General features: G+C 58.9%; 1 protein-coding gene across 12 annotated transcripts in view; it reads left to right on the forward strand.

Moving 5' to 3' along the window:
- The first annotated feature begins 212 nt into the window (after positions 1-212).
- The window catches only part of BIN1 (bridging integrator 1), a 60,246-nt gene continuing 43,582 nt past the window's right edge, over positions 213-16,876 (forward strand). For all 12 annotated transcript variants that reach the window (XM_054549147.2, XM_054549149.2, XM_063712710.1 and 9 more), the window contains exon 1: positions 213-1,321. In XM_054549147.2, the coding sequence (XP_054405122.2) occupies positions 1,238-1,321 (84 nt within the window). In that variant the 5' untranslated portion in view covers positions 213-1,237. The remainder of the gene's footprint in view (positions 1,322-16,876) is intronic.

Below are 16,876 nucleotides of genomic sequence, written 5' to 3' on the forward strand. Positions count from 1 at the left end.
TCCTGTGTGTGCACCAGGCACGTCTGGGCCTCTTCAGCGGGACCAAGCTCTCTGCTCAACTCAATCAACAGTTCTTGAGAAATTTCCAGGGGCAGCAAAGTGCTGTAGCCCCTGACATGCTTTAGGGCTGAATGGGGGTGGGTAACAGCAGACTCAATACGTATTTATTAACTTAAAAGAAGTGTCATTAGTCTATTGGCAAAGCTGGGTAGCAATAATCTTATCTTCTCCAGGAATAATGATCATTAATCATTCCCTCCTGCTGGGTGTAGGAGACAACCCGGCGTATGGTGGTGCAGCACCTGGGAGACAGAGGCAGAGATCTCGTTCCCTGATCCCGGCGCCTTGGTTGTAAAGTAGGAACAGTAATAGCACCTACCTCTAGGGACACGGAGACCGAATGAAATAATGCCTGTCAAGTCACTTAGTACACAGTAAGCACTCAGTAATGCTAGGTTGTTGTTATTATAATAAATTTTTAGCGAACGGGAAGACCAAGCACCAGTTGGTACTGGGCTAGGCGCCGAAGGCAAAGATGTGGAGATGTCCCTGAGGCGCCTAGGGGATCCGGGCGAAAACCCGAGCGCCGAAGGCTGGGAGGAGGCGGAGCGTCGGGCACCGGGCGGGAGGTGAGCCCCTGGAAAAGGAGGGGGCTCCGGGCGCGCTCTCCCAGCCGCCGCGGCTCCTCTGTTCAGGGCCGCACCCTCTTCGCCGCACTTTCTCTTTGATTTCGAAAGCACTCCTCTTCTCTACCTAGTCTCCTTTCCTGGGTTGCAGGAGGTTACTGCTTGCGGGGAAGACCAAGACGCCAGGCCCGCGGATTAGTCCCCGCCCCGGGGCGGTGTCGCTGGAGCGTCAGGGGAGTCCCGCTCGCCGCAGCCCCAGCGCCGCGCGCGCCCCTCCCTCCTGGCGGACCTGGAGGTGCCGGCGCCCGGAGTGGCTCTTTAAAAGGCAGCTTATTGTCCGGAGGGGGCGGGCGGGGGGCGCCGACCACGGCCTGAGGCCCGGCCCCTCCCCTCTCCCTCCCTCTGTCTCCGCGTCGCTCGCTGGCTCGCTCGCCGGCTCGCTCGCCCGTCCGGCGCACGCTCCGCCTCGGTCAGTTGGCTCCGCTGTCGGGTGCGCGGCGTGGAGCGGCAGCCGGTCTGGACGCTCGGCCGGGGCTGGGGGCTGGGAGCGCGGCGCGCAAGATCTCCCCGCGCGAGATCGGCCCCTGCCACCGGGCGAGGCCTGCGCCGCGATGGCAGAGATGGGCAGTAAAGGGGTGACGGCGGGAAAGATCGCCAGCAACGTGCAGAAGAAGCTCACCCGCGCGCAGGAGAAGGTGAGCGAGCCGGGGGCCCAGCCGCCGCGGAGTCCCGGCCACCTGTCCCCCTATCCTCCGACCCCGGGGCCTGGTCCTTCGCCAGGTTCTGGTGCTGTCACCTCTAGAGGATCGCTTTCGAGGGGCTTCGAGGTCCCCAGGCTGCGTCCCCCGGCGCTCTGGGTGCCCTCTTAGGTTTGCGTCCTCTGTCTCCCCACACCCGGCCGGGGCAGGACAGGGCCCCGCTTTGCACCTTCTTGGCTCGGCTGCACAGCAGTGGCCGGCCCTGCTCCAGGCTCTTCTCAGGCGCGCGCTCCAGGCTAACCCGCTTTGGAGGCCAAGGGCCGGGAGGCTGGGAGGCCAGGTGGTGACCCTCAGCTCTCCAGGCCCATGCAGGCAACCCAGGCGGGGCCGGCGCTCGAGGCGAGAGGGAGTATGTCCCTCTGCCCCCTGGGTCACTATTCCCCCGGACTCCCAAGGCTGCTTCTCGAACCGGCACCCGCAGTTCCTTCCTTCCCACTGCTTCTCCACTTTCGTTCTCCGCGGGCCGAAGGAGGGATTGGGTTTCCTTTCCCTAGAGGTGCCTGCGGCCTGGAAGCTCCCGCCCAGCCCGGCCCCACCGGGAGCCCAGGGCTGCGCACCCCGCAAGGAGGTGCCCTCGCACCAGCAGGGGCTTAGCGTTTCCGGCGGCCGGGGAGCGGGTGGCGGCACTGGCTTTGGGAGCCCACGGCCGGGTGGGGAGCTGGCCTGGAGGAGGGGCGTGGAAGGCGCCACAGGAAACTCGACCCCTCCTCGCGGAGAGCTGGAGTGGGGGATGGAGCCGGGGCCTCCCAGGGTGCCCAGAGCGTGCAGGAAATGCAGGGATTGAGGGGCGGGGGTCTGCACCCGGTCAGCTGTCTATCCCAAGCCACCTCTGGTTTATTGAATTGGATCACGCCAGCTGCTGACGCCACTTCCCCTGCCGACTCCAACTCTGAAATCTGAGATTGCAGAATCTGCGTTTCTGCCAGGGTGGCCCCCGCAGTGCCCCGCGGCCAGGTCTGCCCCCTCTCCCACCCGCTGCACGGCCGCCGGGTGGAGGCGCAGGGACAGGCCGGCCTTCCCCTGCCAGGCCTGGTGGCTGTTTATAAACAATGACTTTTGCTTCTGAGACCCGCGGGCTCCCTAAGGATGCAACCACGTGATTGCTGGGGGAGGGGGGAGAGGGGGGCGCCTAGAGCTTCCCCATACCTCCCTCAGAGTCCTACTGCTCATCCCTGTGTTTCCTGGCTAAGGAGGTGGGTGGGTGTGCATTGAAGCAAGGGCCCTCAGCCAAGCTCCAGATTTGCCCAGACCCAGCTCCCCAACCCCCCACCCCAGGGAAGGAGGAGGAGGAGGAGGAGGAGGAGGAGGAGGAGGAAGGATTAAAGCCCCAGGAATAGCTGGCTGGGGGCTGGGAAGACTTCAGGTTGTGGGGTGGAGGGGGGGTGGCAGCACAGATGCAGCCACCCCTGCTCCCAGCTGCCATGACTGGGTAATCCATCTGGGTGCCTGGAGCAGGCAGCCCTGGACCAGAGCCTGCTTCCTTCCCTAAAGGGCCAGGGAGATGAATGGGAAACGAGGTTAGCTGAGATGCGTTCCCTGCCCCCATCCCACCGGTGTCCCACCCATTCCTGGCTCCCCAAGACTCTTAGTGTGTCCCCTTTGCCCTGGTTGTCTTTTCTCTGCAGCAGCATCTTTGATGTCATTCTCGGGGCAGTAGGCATGGGCTGTGTCCCCTCCAAGGAGGTGGTGATGTATCACTGAGCTCCTGAGCCACCATCCCTCTCTCTTGAGCCCCTGTTCTGTGGCCACGGGCAGTTGGCTGACAGCTGGTCAGCTAGGCATGCTGGTCTTGGCCAACAGCTGACCTTGCCCACGCCGGGCTTCCTGGGACTGGAATTTAGTGTTCCAGCTGCTCTCTGCCTGCTGGAGACTAGTCAGGGACCCTCCCCCCATCAGAAACCAAGGCAGCATGACCATCACAACAGGCATCCAGGCCAGGTCTCTGAAAGTAGCCTTCCCCTCCCTTTGGGTTGCAGGCCCATGCAGTGGCTCCCAGGAAGCCCCATGCCTCAACCCACAGCAGCCTCTGCTGTGTGCCTTCCTGTAGAGTCTGTGCCATCATTGGAGGTCATCCTCAGTGTCTTCTGTTGGTGATCAGTGCCGCCTCTAACTCCCACTGTCAATGAAACTGGAATCCTAGTCTGTTACAGGCAGCCCCACCACTATACCTACCTTGCCTTGGTGAAATCAGTGGGTGATGGGGCAATTCCAGTTTCCCTGTGGCCACAGGAAGGCGTTTCCTGAGCAAGGATGGCAGGAGCTGTGCTGGGAGGCCGGGCAGGTCCTGGTGTCCTGGCGTAGGAAGAAGGGCCCGTATCTTACATCCACCCTTCTCCCCCAGCCTTCCCACATCCACTTCCAGCCCAAACATCCAGACTGTGAGGGTGACAGTGTGGTCAAGGGCAGCCTGCACTCTTGTACCCTGGGCCCTAGGGTCCCCAAGCCAGCTCTTTTTTGACTGTTGTTACCTGTTGACCCTCCTGCCTCCACCACTGTTCTGGCTGCTCCCTGAGGGCAGGGCAGGGCAGGGCACATCCAGGTGTGGGCATTGAGGATGTTACCTGGCCCCAGTCGGTGCTTAGTGAATGTTTTTGAACAAGGGATTTGGGCCCGACGCAGGCTGATGGTGGATTGATTTGTGTTGTTTGTTCTCTGCCATCACTCATTCATCAAATCCTGCCTGGACACAGGCCCGGTGCCTCCTGGGCTGAGTCCCCGATGCTGTCTCAGGCAGGGTGCATGTGACTCTGGCCTGTCTGGAGCTTTTTCTTGAAGGTCCCATGGTCTGTGGCCTTGGTGCGAGGAGGGTATGAGAATAAATTGGAAGGGTTGCCAGGGCCTGCCAGCATGGCACCATTGCTCCTGGCCCCCCGGCCACTGCCCCCGGAATGCCTGGGGTGCACTGTGTGTGCTGGGAGCTTGAGCCTGTGGGCGCTGTGAGGTCATCTTCCCATTGCGTTTGGCTTGTCGAACCCTCTATAAATGATTGTGTCCATTTTTGGGCCTCAGAAGGGTGGCTAGGCGAAGCCAATGTAGGGTGGATCCTGGGTCAGATGACGGGTAGGATTAGAGGTTGGCAGGCTGGGCCCCTGGAAGGATGGGGCGCCTGGGGAGAAGGACAGCTGAGGGGGTGGGGATCTGGCCTGCTGGCCTCTGAAGGCCCACGGCTTGGGAGTCCTCATGGAGCCGGCCTGACGGAGCTGGGCCTTGCTCTGGCCACGTTGGGCTGACAGTGAGCACAGGAGGAAGGCTCTGGCAGAGTGGGAGCGTGCATGCTGTCCCTCCCTCCCGGCAGGTCCTGAGCATGCTGGAGGGGTGCAGGCTGGACAGTGGGGAGGGCCAGCTGGGCGGAGGGAGGGCCCAGGGTTGTCAGTGCGCAGCACAGCGCTGGCATGCCGAGAAGAGGCTCGCTAAAGGAAGGTGCAGTGGTGGCGATGCCTAGAGCCTTGATGCATGGCCATGAATTGCACTATGCTCAGCTGCGTGGTCAAGGTCTCCTCACGCAGTAGCCACCTTAGCCTCCTCTGGAGGAGCCAGGCCTGTACACCAAGCCTTATCTTTGCAGCAACCTTAGAAGCAACAGTGCTACACCTGAGAGTGGGCGCATGGTCCCTGTAATAGAAAGGACAATGGGGGCATAGGCAGGCCCAGCCACCTACCCAAGTCACCCAGGCCCTCAGTGACAGCACTGGGAGCCCACCCAGAGGCCCTGGTCTCCTCACCTTGGCCACTGACTTTGCAGGGGTCCTGCCCCCTTCCCAGGCCCTAGCACAAAGCTGACCCCCTCTACCCATGTTCCCATCTCTGTCCATCTTGGGGCCCATCCCTGTCCTTCTGTCCTTGAATGTCTGAGGTTCTTCCCTGCCGGCTGCTGTCTTGCCTTTTTCTCTGTCTCTGTCTGTACCTCCCTGCTCTGGACCTCTTCCCTCTGAACTTGCTCAGGCTCTTCCTGTATCTCTCCAGTCTCAGCTTCCCCTGGACCCGAGTTACTTATGTAGATGGTTCATCTCACCCTGCAGGGAAGGCTTCTGAGCTGGGCATCTTCTGTGGGTGGGCCCAGGTGTGTGGGGGTTCTTGGGTGTTCGGTAAAGGCGTGTGGGCATGGGAGGTTGGAAGCATGGCTTCCAGACTTCCCCAATCCCCCAGGGGCCCTGGATGGCCTGAGTACAGCCTTCTGGCTCATGCAGGGACCAAGCCAGGCACAGGCTACTTGTCCAGGGAGAGAGAGAAAGGGAGCTTGGTAGGCTGCATGGGGCATGGGGAAGGAGAAGGCATTCCAGGAGGTGCAGGCATGGTCCAAGGTGTGGAGAGAGGGGTGAGGACATTGAAGATGCCAGCTCTCTGAAGAGAAGGGGTGCCTGGGTGGTAGATTCCCTCCAGACTTCATGAAGTTGTGAAGGCCGGGAAGATCTATGGATCGCCAGGATTCTCGGAGAAGCTGAGGCTTGAACTCTCCGCGCCTTCTTCAAGATCACCACATCGGGGCTCCCTTCTCACTGGCATCTGACCAGGTCCTTGTCCCTGGACTCAGCGTACAGCCCAGCTGGTCCCTTACAAGCTGTGTGACTGTCCCTGAGGTTCTAGAATCCCTGAGTCCTACCCTTGGAGGTAGGCCCACTGTCCTCATATCTCAATAAGAAACAGCAGAGCGTGTACAGGCTCTGGGTTTCCCTGATGTGCTGCGGACCCTTCCTGAGCCCTGTTTCTTCATGTATCAAATAGGGGATAAGAACAGTTCCTCTTCACACATGTGTTGTGGAAAGTAAAGCTCTAGGCAGGTGCTTGGGGCATAGCAAGTGCTCGTTGAATGCCAGCTCTGTGGCAGAGCAGCACCCTGAGCCCACATGCGGCACCCTCTCCCCGCATCGCCCCACTTCCTAGCCCTTGTCCCCAGAGTGTCCATTACAGGCCTCTATAGACAGCTAATCCCTCCTGAGCCTGGGGCTGATGAGGCTTATGACGCTCACAGACCTGGGGCAGTGAGTATACGTGCATGCATGTGTGTGGGTGCAGTGTACAGGGGTGGAGGGTTTGGGCTTGGGAATCAGAGAGCTTTAGAGTGAATCTTGACTACTCCCACCAGAAACTGTAAGTTTTTTCCTGTCTCTGGGCTTAACTTTTCACCATTGGCATATGATGAAGTTTATGTATTCATTCCTTTATTCATGCAACAAATATTGAGCACCACCATATACTGGGCACTGTTCTAGGGAGTGGGGACCCAGGAGTCAACAGAACCAAGCCCCTGCTCTCCTGGAGCTGATATTCTCACCAGGGGAGATGGTGAAGAAACCACCAAGTATAGTGGCAGGTGCTTAGAGGGGTGGTGAGGCAGGGACTCACCTGCCCTCAGGACTTTCTGCATGTGTCCCGTGTGGGAGGAGTGTGCTAGGTTGAGGATTGAGGTGTGGACGTGACTGTGGGAGCTCACACAGCAAGTGGATCGGGTGGAGAGAGGCAGGTGGGCAGCTCCCATCCCAGGTGAGGGGCACCCACGGGAGGATGGCTTCCTGTTGGATGCCGCCCTGGTTTGTTGTGTTTTCCTAAAGCTGCCTCTTTGGCAAGCCTCCTTTTAGGATTAAGAGTGCAGATGTGCAGCCTCGCTGGGTGTTTGTGTAGGGCAGGCGGGCAGGGGACTCCTGCCCAGGATGGAGGATGGGGGAGGCAGGAGGGGCTGCTAAAGGAGAGGAGGAGGGCGTCAAAGATGGCCTTTGCTGCGCAGGGCCACTTGTAAGATTCTCATGCCAGGCAGCAACTCTGGGTGCGGTAGAAAGCTCTAGACAGCTGAGTTTGTCTTTCCCCCGCACATTCCTACCCTTGGGCAAGTCTTACTGAATTCTTGGAATCCCAGTTTCCTCATCTGAAACAGGGGTCATGATCTCTGCCGCTGGGGCTGTGGTGAAGACGAAATGGAAACGTGCTGGAGAGGCTGCCCGCTCAGGTGGGGCTCCAGGTTCTGCTCCTGTGGAGACCACTGGAGGGACTCGGCCTACTGCTGTTCTTGTGCTGTGGAAGAGGCCCAGCACCCGGGCTTCTGAGAGGCTGCCACCTCCTAAAGAGGCTGCAGGGTTGTGGACCTGCCAAGGGCTGAGAGGGGTCAGGGCTGGGGAGCCGAGGAGAGAAAGGCAGGCTCTTCCTGCTCCAGGGAAGCCTTTGTCAAATATTAACTTAAACATAATGGCATTGTTTCCTGCATACCGGCTGCATGCCATCATCACTGTGGACGGGTGAGAGTGTTATACGTCCCATCCGCAAAAGAAGAAACTGAAACTGCAGTGGTTGTGTGACTCCCCAGTGGACTGTCTGGGCTTCCACCTCCCTTGTGGTCAGTAGGATCAGTAGCGGGGTCTGGCCTGGGGCAAGGCCTTGGAGACAAGCAAATGAGATGGAGACGTCCAGCGGACTCCCTGCATAAAGCCCTGATGGTGAAGGGGTGTCATTGTGACAGACTTTGGTCCCCAAGACCCTCCCCTATTTAACAAGACTTGGGGCCCCTGTCAGCCCCCCAGCTCCACCTGGGGTCTAGGCTTGCACTTTGGAGTGTGTGGTAGACTCTGGGGTGATGGGAACACCTGGGGTTTCTAGGTGCAAGTCCAGAGATGAGGGTTCATGCACGCAAATGAGGACAGACAGGACCCTGCGCTGTGTGTTTTTTCCCAAATAGTAAAAGCTGTCTCCAGTTTATTCCAGTCTAAAAGAACACTCTTGGCCGGGCGCGGTGGCTCATGCCTGTAATCCCAGCACTTTGGGAGGCCGAGATGGGTGGATCCCCTGAAGTCAGCAGTTCTAGACCAGAGCTGGCCAACATGGTGAAACCCCGTCTCTACTAAAAATACAAAAATTAGCCTGGCATGGTGGTGGCGCTTGTAATCCCAGCTACTCGGGAGGCTGAGGCAGTAGAATCGCTTGAACCCGCAAGGCGGAGGTTGCAGTGAGCTGAGATCACACCACTGCACTCCAGCCTGGGTGACAGAGCGAGACTCCATCTCAAAAAAAAAGGCCAGGCGCAGTGGCTCACGCCTGTAACCCCAGCACTTTGGGAGGCCGAGGTGGGCGGATCACGAGGTCAAGAGATCGAGACCATCCGGGCCAACATGGCGAAGCCCCGTCCCTACTAAAAATACAAAAATTAGCTGGGTGTAGTGGCATGCGCCTGTAATCCCAGCTACTTGGGAGGCTGAGGCAGGAGAATTGCTTGAACCTAGGAGGCGGCGGTTGTAGTGAGCCCAGATCGTGCCACTGTACTCCAGCCTGGTGACAGAGTAAGACTCTGTCTCAACAAATACATAAATAAGTAAATAAAAATAAAGCTTATGTCCCTCTAATTTTGTTTCTGTTATTGCTACAGTATTTCTTTAATGAGATGACGGTCATACTAATTTTTTTTTGATGTTCCTGGGGAGGAAAGAACCATGCTGCTGACACTGCCCGCCTTTCACTCACACACACGCACCCTGGGAAGACTTCCTGGAGGGAATCCCATGCTCTGGACACTTTGCTTTGCTTCCTGACCCAGGCAGGCCCATGTGTCTCTGGTCCCTGTGGTCACCAAGGCATCTCATCCCCTCAGCTTGGCTCACAGTAGGTGCATACTTGTCGCACATGTGGCTGCATGGATTCTTCAGGCAGTGGGGAGATAGCACTGATGGCTGACAGAGGCCCTGGAGGCTCCCTGGGTTTGAGGGTGCAGGGTGGGGGGGGAGGGATGCTGTGTCTGCAGGATTTAGGTTGGGGCTAGGCTAGAGGGTGCAGATCCCACCCTGCCCCAGCCACCCTGGAGGGGCCCAGGATCACTCCTCATCACACTCCCCTGTGGTAAAGCAGCCATGGTCAGCTTCTCAGGGCTGTGGTGGGGCCTAACCCAAGCTGGTGGCTGGAGTGCTTGGTGCCCACGAATGGGGTTCTTGTGATTGGCCTGGGCCCAGCCGAGGAGTCCTGCTTGATTTTAGGCCAGATGCCAAATAGGGCTTGGCCTCGGTCCTCTGCAGGGGCCTGTCCTATAAGAGAAAGCTTTCAGGTGACAGCAGTACTGGGCAGTGCTGGCTAGGGGTTCAGTGTGATTTGCTGGACCCAGACATCACTGTGAGAGCTGCTGCCCTTGGACACATTTTACTGGTTTTTTGCAAAGCCTCTTCCCTCTGCTTCCCGGGCCTGCACCTTCAGCCCCTGTCATGACCCAGATCCCAAGTGCGACAGCAGGTGGGGTGGGATTGGGGTCATAGCAATAGCATGGGGTGTGGGGGTGGGGCGGTTGGGCCTTGGAGCCTGGGGCCACAGTGGCCTTGGGGCACTGAGGACTGTCCTGTGGTGCCCCTGGGAGTGGGCGTTCGTGACCCCATACTATGCCCAGCCCCCACTGCTGCCTCCAGCCTGCAGACATCTCCCCTCTGCAGTGTGAAGGCCGCAGTGTCGGGTGGCTGAGCCCGGATTGTTACCAGGGAGTGAGTGGGCGGCTGCAGCAGCCGCCACAGGACTGGGTTGGGGGCGGGGGAAGGATTTATCACTACCAGGGTCTGTGGAGCTCAGGCCTTCCGTTCCCTGCAGGCCTCCCCATCCTCAGAGCCCCTGGGGCATCCCCGCTGGCTCCTGAAATATGGTCCTTGTTTTGTGGGTCAGCTTCTTACTCTGAATGAAGTCCCCCGAGGAGCCTGCAGATCATTTGGGTAGAGGCTGCGATGGCTTTGCATTTAAACCCTAAGTCATTCTGTCGTCTGTGGCCTGCCCACTGTGGGTGCCTGCTCTCAGGAGCTCCCAGCCTTGCACACAGCATGTATCCCAGGACTGTGGGTTGGGGAGGGCACTGGAGCCTGAGGGGCTTTCCCTCAGGCCCTAGCTGTCAGGGAAGGCTCCTCAGAACCTGAGCCAAGTTTGGAGGGCAAAGGAGGCAGGTGGTAGTGTGGGGAGTGATGCTTGGATGGCAGCGGGAACAGTGCTTGTCAGGGGCCATTCACGGCCTGAGTTTGAGAAGACGGGAAGAGGCTGGGCCTGGGCTGTAGCCTGGGGCCCCTGGGAGAGGCGGGCCCTGCCCTGGGCTCTTCAGCTTCCCTCCTCAGGTGTTGCCTGAACTGTTCTTCTGTCTCCTGGTCTGGCCTCAGCCAAGGACTGTATCTTAATTGTCCTGGGTTGCGGGTGAGGGGATGAGCCTGGAGTCTCCAGAAGGAGTGGCCTGGGCCAGATTAGAATCCAGCCATGCCCAGGGTCTGGGGCAGGGCTTGGGCCTGGAGTCCGCCCCTGTTAGGGCTGGGGACACAGGGGCCAGGTGACACCTGTTGCTGGAAGGGCAGGTGGAAAACATCCTGTACCTGCCCTGTCCCATGCATGCCTGCTTCTCCACCTGCTGCACAGCCCAGGGTGACACCAGGAGGGCTGACGCTGCTGGGCCTGGAGGAGTGACGCTGCTGGGCCTGGAGGGCTGACGCAGCTGGGCCTGGAGGGATGACGCTGCTGGGCCTGGAGGGATGACGCTGCTGGGCCTGGAGGGCTGACGCTGCTGGGCCTGAAGGGATGACACTGCTGGGCCTGGAGGGATGACGCTGCTGGGCCTGGAGGAGTGACGCTGCTGGGCCTGGAGAGCTGGCGGCTGGGAGGTCTATCAGTGGATCTGCTCACCCTTTTTAGGGCGCCCCTGTATGCACGCCCTGTGTGGCCAGGCCATTGACTGGGATGGCCATGGGGGTCCTTTTGTTCCAGAGCTGGGTCAGAGCTGGGGAGGGGCCTCAGAGGAGTGGTCCTGCCAGCTGTGGGGATCCCTGGCTCCAGGGCAGACCCCCGAGTGGGGAGTGGGCACAGTAACGTGAATGACGCCGCAGTCTCTGTTGTGTGGATGGAGATGGCGGCAGTGGCTGGCAGCGAGGGGTTTCCACCAGGCCCGTGGCTAGAGAAGCTTTGTTGAAACTACAGGGCTGGCAGGAGTGGGTGCCAGGAGAGCCTTTGCCAGCCCAGCCCTTTTTTCCAGCAGCTGCTGCTACTTTCTTTGGACCTTTGCTCAGCTCGCCATCTCTCTGGGGCTGTGGCCAAGATGCCTGAGTCCAGGGCAAGCAGGGGCCCTTCTGGCAGAGAGAGGCCTGGGTGGGAAAGACTCCTTGAGGGTCTTTGGCCTCCTATCCATTTGGCCCGTGGCAGCTCCCCTTTTTTCTCTGGCCTGAAGTGGCATAAGCTGTCTAATTACGTGTCAGGGGCCAGATGCAGGTGATGGGGTGGATGGAGCTCGGAGCTGGACCCTGGGACCACAGGCAGATGGGCAAAGGGAGGGGAGACACTGAATGAGAGAAAGGGGAAGAGGAAAGTTAGGATGTAGGGAGGAAGGAATTCATCCCCTCGGGGTCGCTCCCCCGCTGTGTGGCGCTGGGCAAGTCACTTGCCTTTGGCTTGTTGGAGGGTCCGGGAGGATGTGTGGGGAAAGCACGCAGCTCTGCCCTCCCTGGTGGGTGGGTGATGCAAACGCTCTTTCCCAGGGAGCATCTCATGACAGCCCACAGGCGTCATTCTGGCTTTTGTGTTTTGAGCTTGTTGTCTGTGCTTATGACAGGTTTCTTGAAAGTGAACTTCAGTGAGCTTCCCCGCCATTCTCTCCCCACCACCTGTAGAGGCTGAAAAAGCTAAATTGGGAGCTGATGGTCTCACCTCCCCGGGACAGAAGTCAGATCTCCTTTGACTTAGACCCTGATAGAATGGGGAAGAGAGGGTGAAAGATTGCAGGTGGGGCTGAGGTTGGAGGGGGCCAGATGAGGGGCACAGAGCTGGGGGTGGAGGTGAGGGTCTGGCATCATTTACTCATTCACTCACTTGCTCACTGGAGGAACCTGCTATGGAGCAGAAGACCACAGGCTTCAGGTGGGCCACCAAGCCTCAGTGTGCCCACCTGGGAACCGGGAAGTGGGAGACTCCTCTCTCAGCAAAACAAGGTGAACTCCCGACTCCTGTAAGTGAGAATGGCAGCAGCTGGGTTCCTGCTGGGTCCGGCTGGGTCTGGAAGGTTCAGGGGGGCAGAGCCATTGCACCTCTGTTGCATTATGTAATTTACTAAGAACCATCACACCCGCTGCTTTCCATTTGTTTCTCTCTGTGCCCTGTGAGGTAGGTGGGACCAAACTATGGCCCCATCTGGCAGATGAGAACAGAGGCTGGAGAAACTCTGGGATTCCCTCCCTCCTGGGCCTCAGGCTTGGCCCCAAGTTGGCCTTTCCCAGGCGCTGCCACCCCCATCCCTGAGTCCAGGGAGTGGGAAGGAGGTGGTAAGAAGAGCTTGGAAGGGACTGTTAAGGTGCAGATGTCTTCATTGTCTTCAAATGAAAATCAGTGTGGGGGCTGCCTTTGTTGGGAAACACCTGGCATATGTTTGGGGGTGGGAGTGGGGCCCCTGGGTGGCTCCAGGAGGCTGGCACACCAAAGGGAAGGTGAACCCACAGAGCCGGGCCCTTCACCTTGGGATTTCCACACTCCCTGGATCCACCAGTGACCCCGCCGGGGAGACATGGTGCAGGGGACCTGGGTACCCACAGGAATCCAGGGACCTGGGAGGATCAGATTTGAATGAAGCTGTCCTGACTGTGCTCCTGAGAAGCATACCTCCCACCTCCCACGAAGAAAGAGTTGCAGGGATCCTGGGGGATGTTAGTGGCTTGGGGGTGGGGGGACTCCAGGACGAGGAATGAGCTGACTCTTGTTCTAAACTGAGAAACAGAATCCACAATTAATTGGATGCATTTGCTGAACCTGGGACAGGACCCAAATCTTGTTCTTTTTCTGAAATGTAAACCAAGCCAGGAGTTTATTTATTTGTGTCCCCATCTCCCTGCAAGGACTCAGTGAAGCAGCCTGTCCTGGAAGGCAGCCTGGCTGAGCTGGAATGTCACCGCCTTCCCTAAGTTGACCCGCCCACCCTGTTCTCCTGGTCTGGTGAACCATGGGCCTGGAGGAGGCCCCATTTGAGGGGGTCCTTCCCTGAGGGCATTTGGGGCAGCACCACCCGGGGGCTGGTGGGCAGGGTCTGTTGATTCTGGGCTGGTCTGGCCTGGAGCCAACTTCAGAAGCCTCCCTGAGGAATGGGTGTGGGCTGCAGGGCCTGGCAGGGGGAGCTGAGTCAGCGCTGTGGGAGCCCTGATCACAGCAAGGACAGAACCTGATGCCAGCGTCCGGCTTTGTGCCACTGCGCTTGCGGGTCACCCTGCCTGCTGCGCTGCGAGAGACTAGGGAGGCCTTCCCCACAGTCCGCAGTCGGCTCAGCGCCACTCCAGTGCTTAGATTGTGTGCCTGAGCCATGCAGGGAGAGAGAGAGGGACCTGGAGCTCCCAGGTTGCACTGGCCTCCTGGCTAGCAGGCAGCGGGAGCCCCCAGGTTCCTGCTCCTGCTCTCCCTCCTCATCTCCTTTTGACTTCCATAAAATGGGCTAACAGCCCTGCTTGCTGGTCTCAATCCTGAAGGGGGAGGCTAGACCCATCGTGCCTGTGTTCCTGGCTTCTGGCACATAGTAGGCACACAGTGCCAAGTGAATTGGCATGTGAGGCTTCGGAGGATAAAAGCCTTTGTATAAGGCTTTGCAAAGCACCATACACAATGCCGCAAGGTGGAAAGAATATGATTTTCAAGTCTCAGAGCCCCAGGTTCAAATCTTAGCTCTGCTCTTCCTAAGTGCTTTGACCTTGGACAAGTTACTCCCCCTCCAAGTTTCAGTGTCCCCTTTTGTGAGATGGGATAGTATCCTGCGTGGGAGGGTTGTCATGAGGATTAAACGGAAGAACAGGTGTCTCCATTTCACACACGAGGACCCTGGAGGTCCGGGTGCCGGCTCATGGACTAGCCCTGCTCCAGGGTGGGGAGCGGTGCCTCAGGCCAGTGGGGGGTGTCCAGCTGCACCCATGCCCTCTGTGTGTATCCTCTAGGGCCGTCTCATCTGAGTCTAGGCCTGGGCCCCCCAGCACTGGAGGAGTCCAGGGAGTCCAGGCCTAGCTCAGGATCCAGATGGTAGGGCTTGAGGCCTTGGAAAGGAAGGAAGGGGAGGGGATTGTCCAGAGAGAGCTGCAGGGGCGGAAACGTGTGATATCGTTCTCACCCATCATAAGGGCCGCAGATGACACTGCTATAACGAAAGACAGGTTTCCAAGAGCAAAGCATCACATTTCTTTAATCAACATTTTACATGACATGGGAGCCTTCAACAATGAAGACGCAAGGACCAGAGAGAACTGTTTTCAGGCATAAGTTGGTGAGGAATGGACAGCCGTGTAGACACGTGATGGGACAACGGGTGTGACCTAATGGTGACAGTCCGAGGGGGAACCCAGCAAGGCCTGTCGGCTTCTTTCCGGCCTCTCTGTGTTGTGTGGCTTCCTCCCACATACAGTGCAGGACCCCTGTGGAATGAGGGTCTTCAGGGGTGAAGGGAGTGGGAGAGAGTGAACTGTCTGGGTTTCATGGCTGGCTTTGGGGAAAAGGGGTTTTGGTCTTTATGCTTCACCTTGGGAAAGAAAAATTCCAGTTTTGATGACTCACCTGGGCAGGGAAAAAGAGGAGAGAGAGACAGAAGGGCGGGAGAAGGTCACAGAGAGCTTACCTCTGAGGCCTCTCACATGCCCTTTGTTCAGAGTCTGTGGTGAGCCACAGCACCACACTTTGGGGTGCTGTGTTCTTAGCCCTGACACGGCCTTGTGGGGGCCAGGCTCCAGGTGATACTGTAAGCCCCCACTTCCCCTTCCGCCCTCCCGCCCTCCGTCCCTGACCCCTCTCTCTGTGGACAGCCCTAGCATGGGGGGGTGGCCGGGGGCTGACCTGGCATCTGTGGGGGGGCCCCCAGGCTGTGCCCCACTCCTTTGGCTCCCTCCTGGGATTTTTTCTTTTTTAGAGGGATTGGCCCCTCTGTCTGTCTGCTTAGCCCCTTACTGTTGAACTGTGCTGCTCTTGGTGGAGACAGCCCTTGGGGAGGAGGGGACAGTGCAGGAGGAGCTCCTCTTCCCTTCGGGCACAGGAGGTGCAGGTGTGGGCTGTGGCTTCTGGGACCTCTGTCCTCTCTCCTGCATGGGGTCCCTGCCTCCCCTTCCCAAGCGCACTGCACTGTGTTGGCTCTTCCCCGGGAGCTTTGGAGGAGGCCTGGATGTGTTAGTGAAGGGACCTGAGCACATTCTGGGGACCTTTCTAGATGATGACTGGGACTGCAGGGCGGATCCTCTGGAAGGCTGGTGACTAGCCCAGGGCTGCGGGTCAGTGGGAGGCCCTTGCTGCCCCCTGCAGTGTGCCCCCGAGCTGGTGGCTGGCCTCAGGGCTGAGCCTGGTGGTGCTAGGGACTGCGGGCAGGTGTTTGGGCCTTTAGTCGGCAGCACTGCCTCCCACACGGGGCAGCCAGCGGAGCAGCGGTCAGCCTCTCTGGGCCCTGTTGCTCCTGTTACCTCCCTCTAAGGTCAGTGGGACCTGGATTATGCCCAGGGAGGGCTGGCACCTGCTAAAGTCACACAGCCCATTAGGGTGGGGCTGGGCCATGTCCACTTCTGTCCCACTGTGTGCTGACATCCTTAATCGGGTGGGGAGGGGGCAGTGCATTTGTCCCCCACATCCATGTCCCTCTAGCCCTTCACATTTATGTCATTCCACTCCTCCTTACCACACAGCACAGGACGGGCAGGGTTAGGGGGAGGAAGCCCGGAGCTCCTCTGCTCCCCTGAACATTCATTCCACCTGCCAGGACCTGGGCCAGGGGCAGGGACAGGGGGTAGGGGTGGGTGTAGGGGTGTGGTGGAGGGCGGTATGTGGGGTAGGGGCCAGGCGGAGAGCTGGTCCAAGAGCCTGGGGAAGGGGCAAGGCTGGGGGCAGGGCCAAAGGTAGGGACCATGGGGGTAGGGCAGGGGTAGCCACGTGACTCCCTCCGCATGTTCTTGTCCCCTCTGGCTCTCCGTTCCATTCCCCCCACCCACCAGCCCCTATTCTTTTGTTGTTTTTTTGAGACAGAGTCTTGCTCTGTTACCCAGGCTGAGTGTAATGGCACAATCATAGCTTGCTGCAGCCTCCAACTCCTGGGCTCAAGCAATTCTCCTGCTTCAGCCTCCCGGGTATCTGGGACCACAGGTGCATGCCACCACACCTGGCTAATTAAAAAAAAAATTCTTTTTTGTAGAAATGGGGTCTCCTTACGTTGCCCAGGCTGGTCTTGAACTCCTGGCCTCAAGCAATCCTCTGACCTTGGCCTCCCAAAGTGCTGGGATTATAGGCATGAACCACCACGCCCGGTCAGCCAACCCTTATTCTTGATCTGATTACCTGTTGATCAAACACCTCGTCCCCTTCTGGTTCCTTCCCAACTTCCCTCCAGCCTTCATTTCCTACTTCTGGGGCCAAATACAGTGGAATCAGCCTTGGACTCAAAGTAGGTCCATTCTCCTCTTCTCTGGGACTCAGAACCTGCCAGCCTTGGCTTTTGTTTCTGCATCTGCAAAGAGGGGGAGCCCCTGTGGCTGAGAACAGCACTCACACTTGTGTGGAGGGGCAGGGCATGCTGGACAGGCC

This window comes from Pongo abelii, chromosome 11 (assembly GCF_028885655.2).
Source record: "Pongo abelii isolate AG06213 chromosome 11, NHGRI_mPonAbe1-v2.0_pri, whole genome shotgun sequence".
Lineage (NCBI taxonomy): Eukaryota > Metazoa > Chordata > Mammalia > Primates > Hominidae > Pongo > Pongo abelii.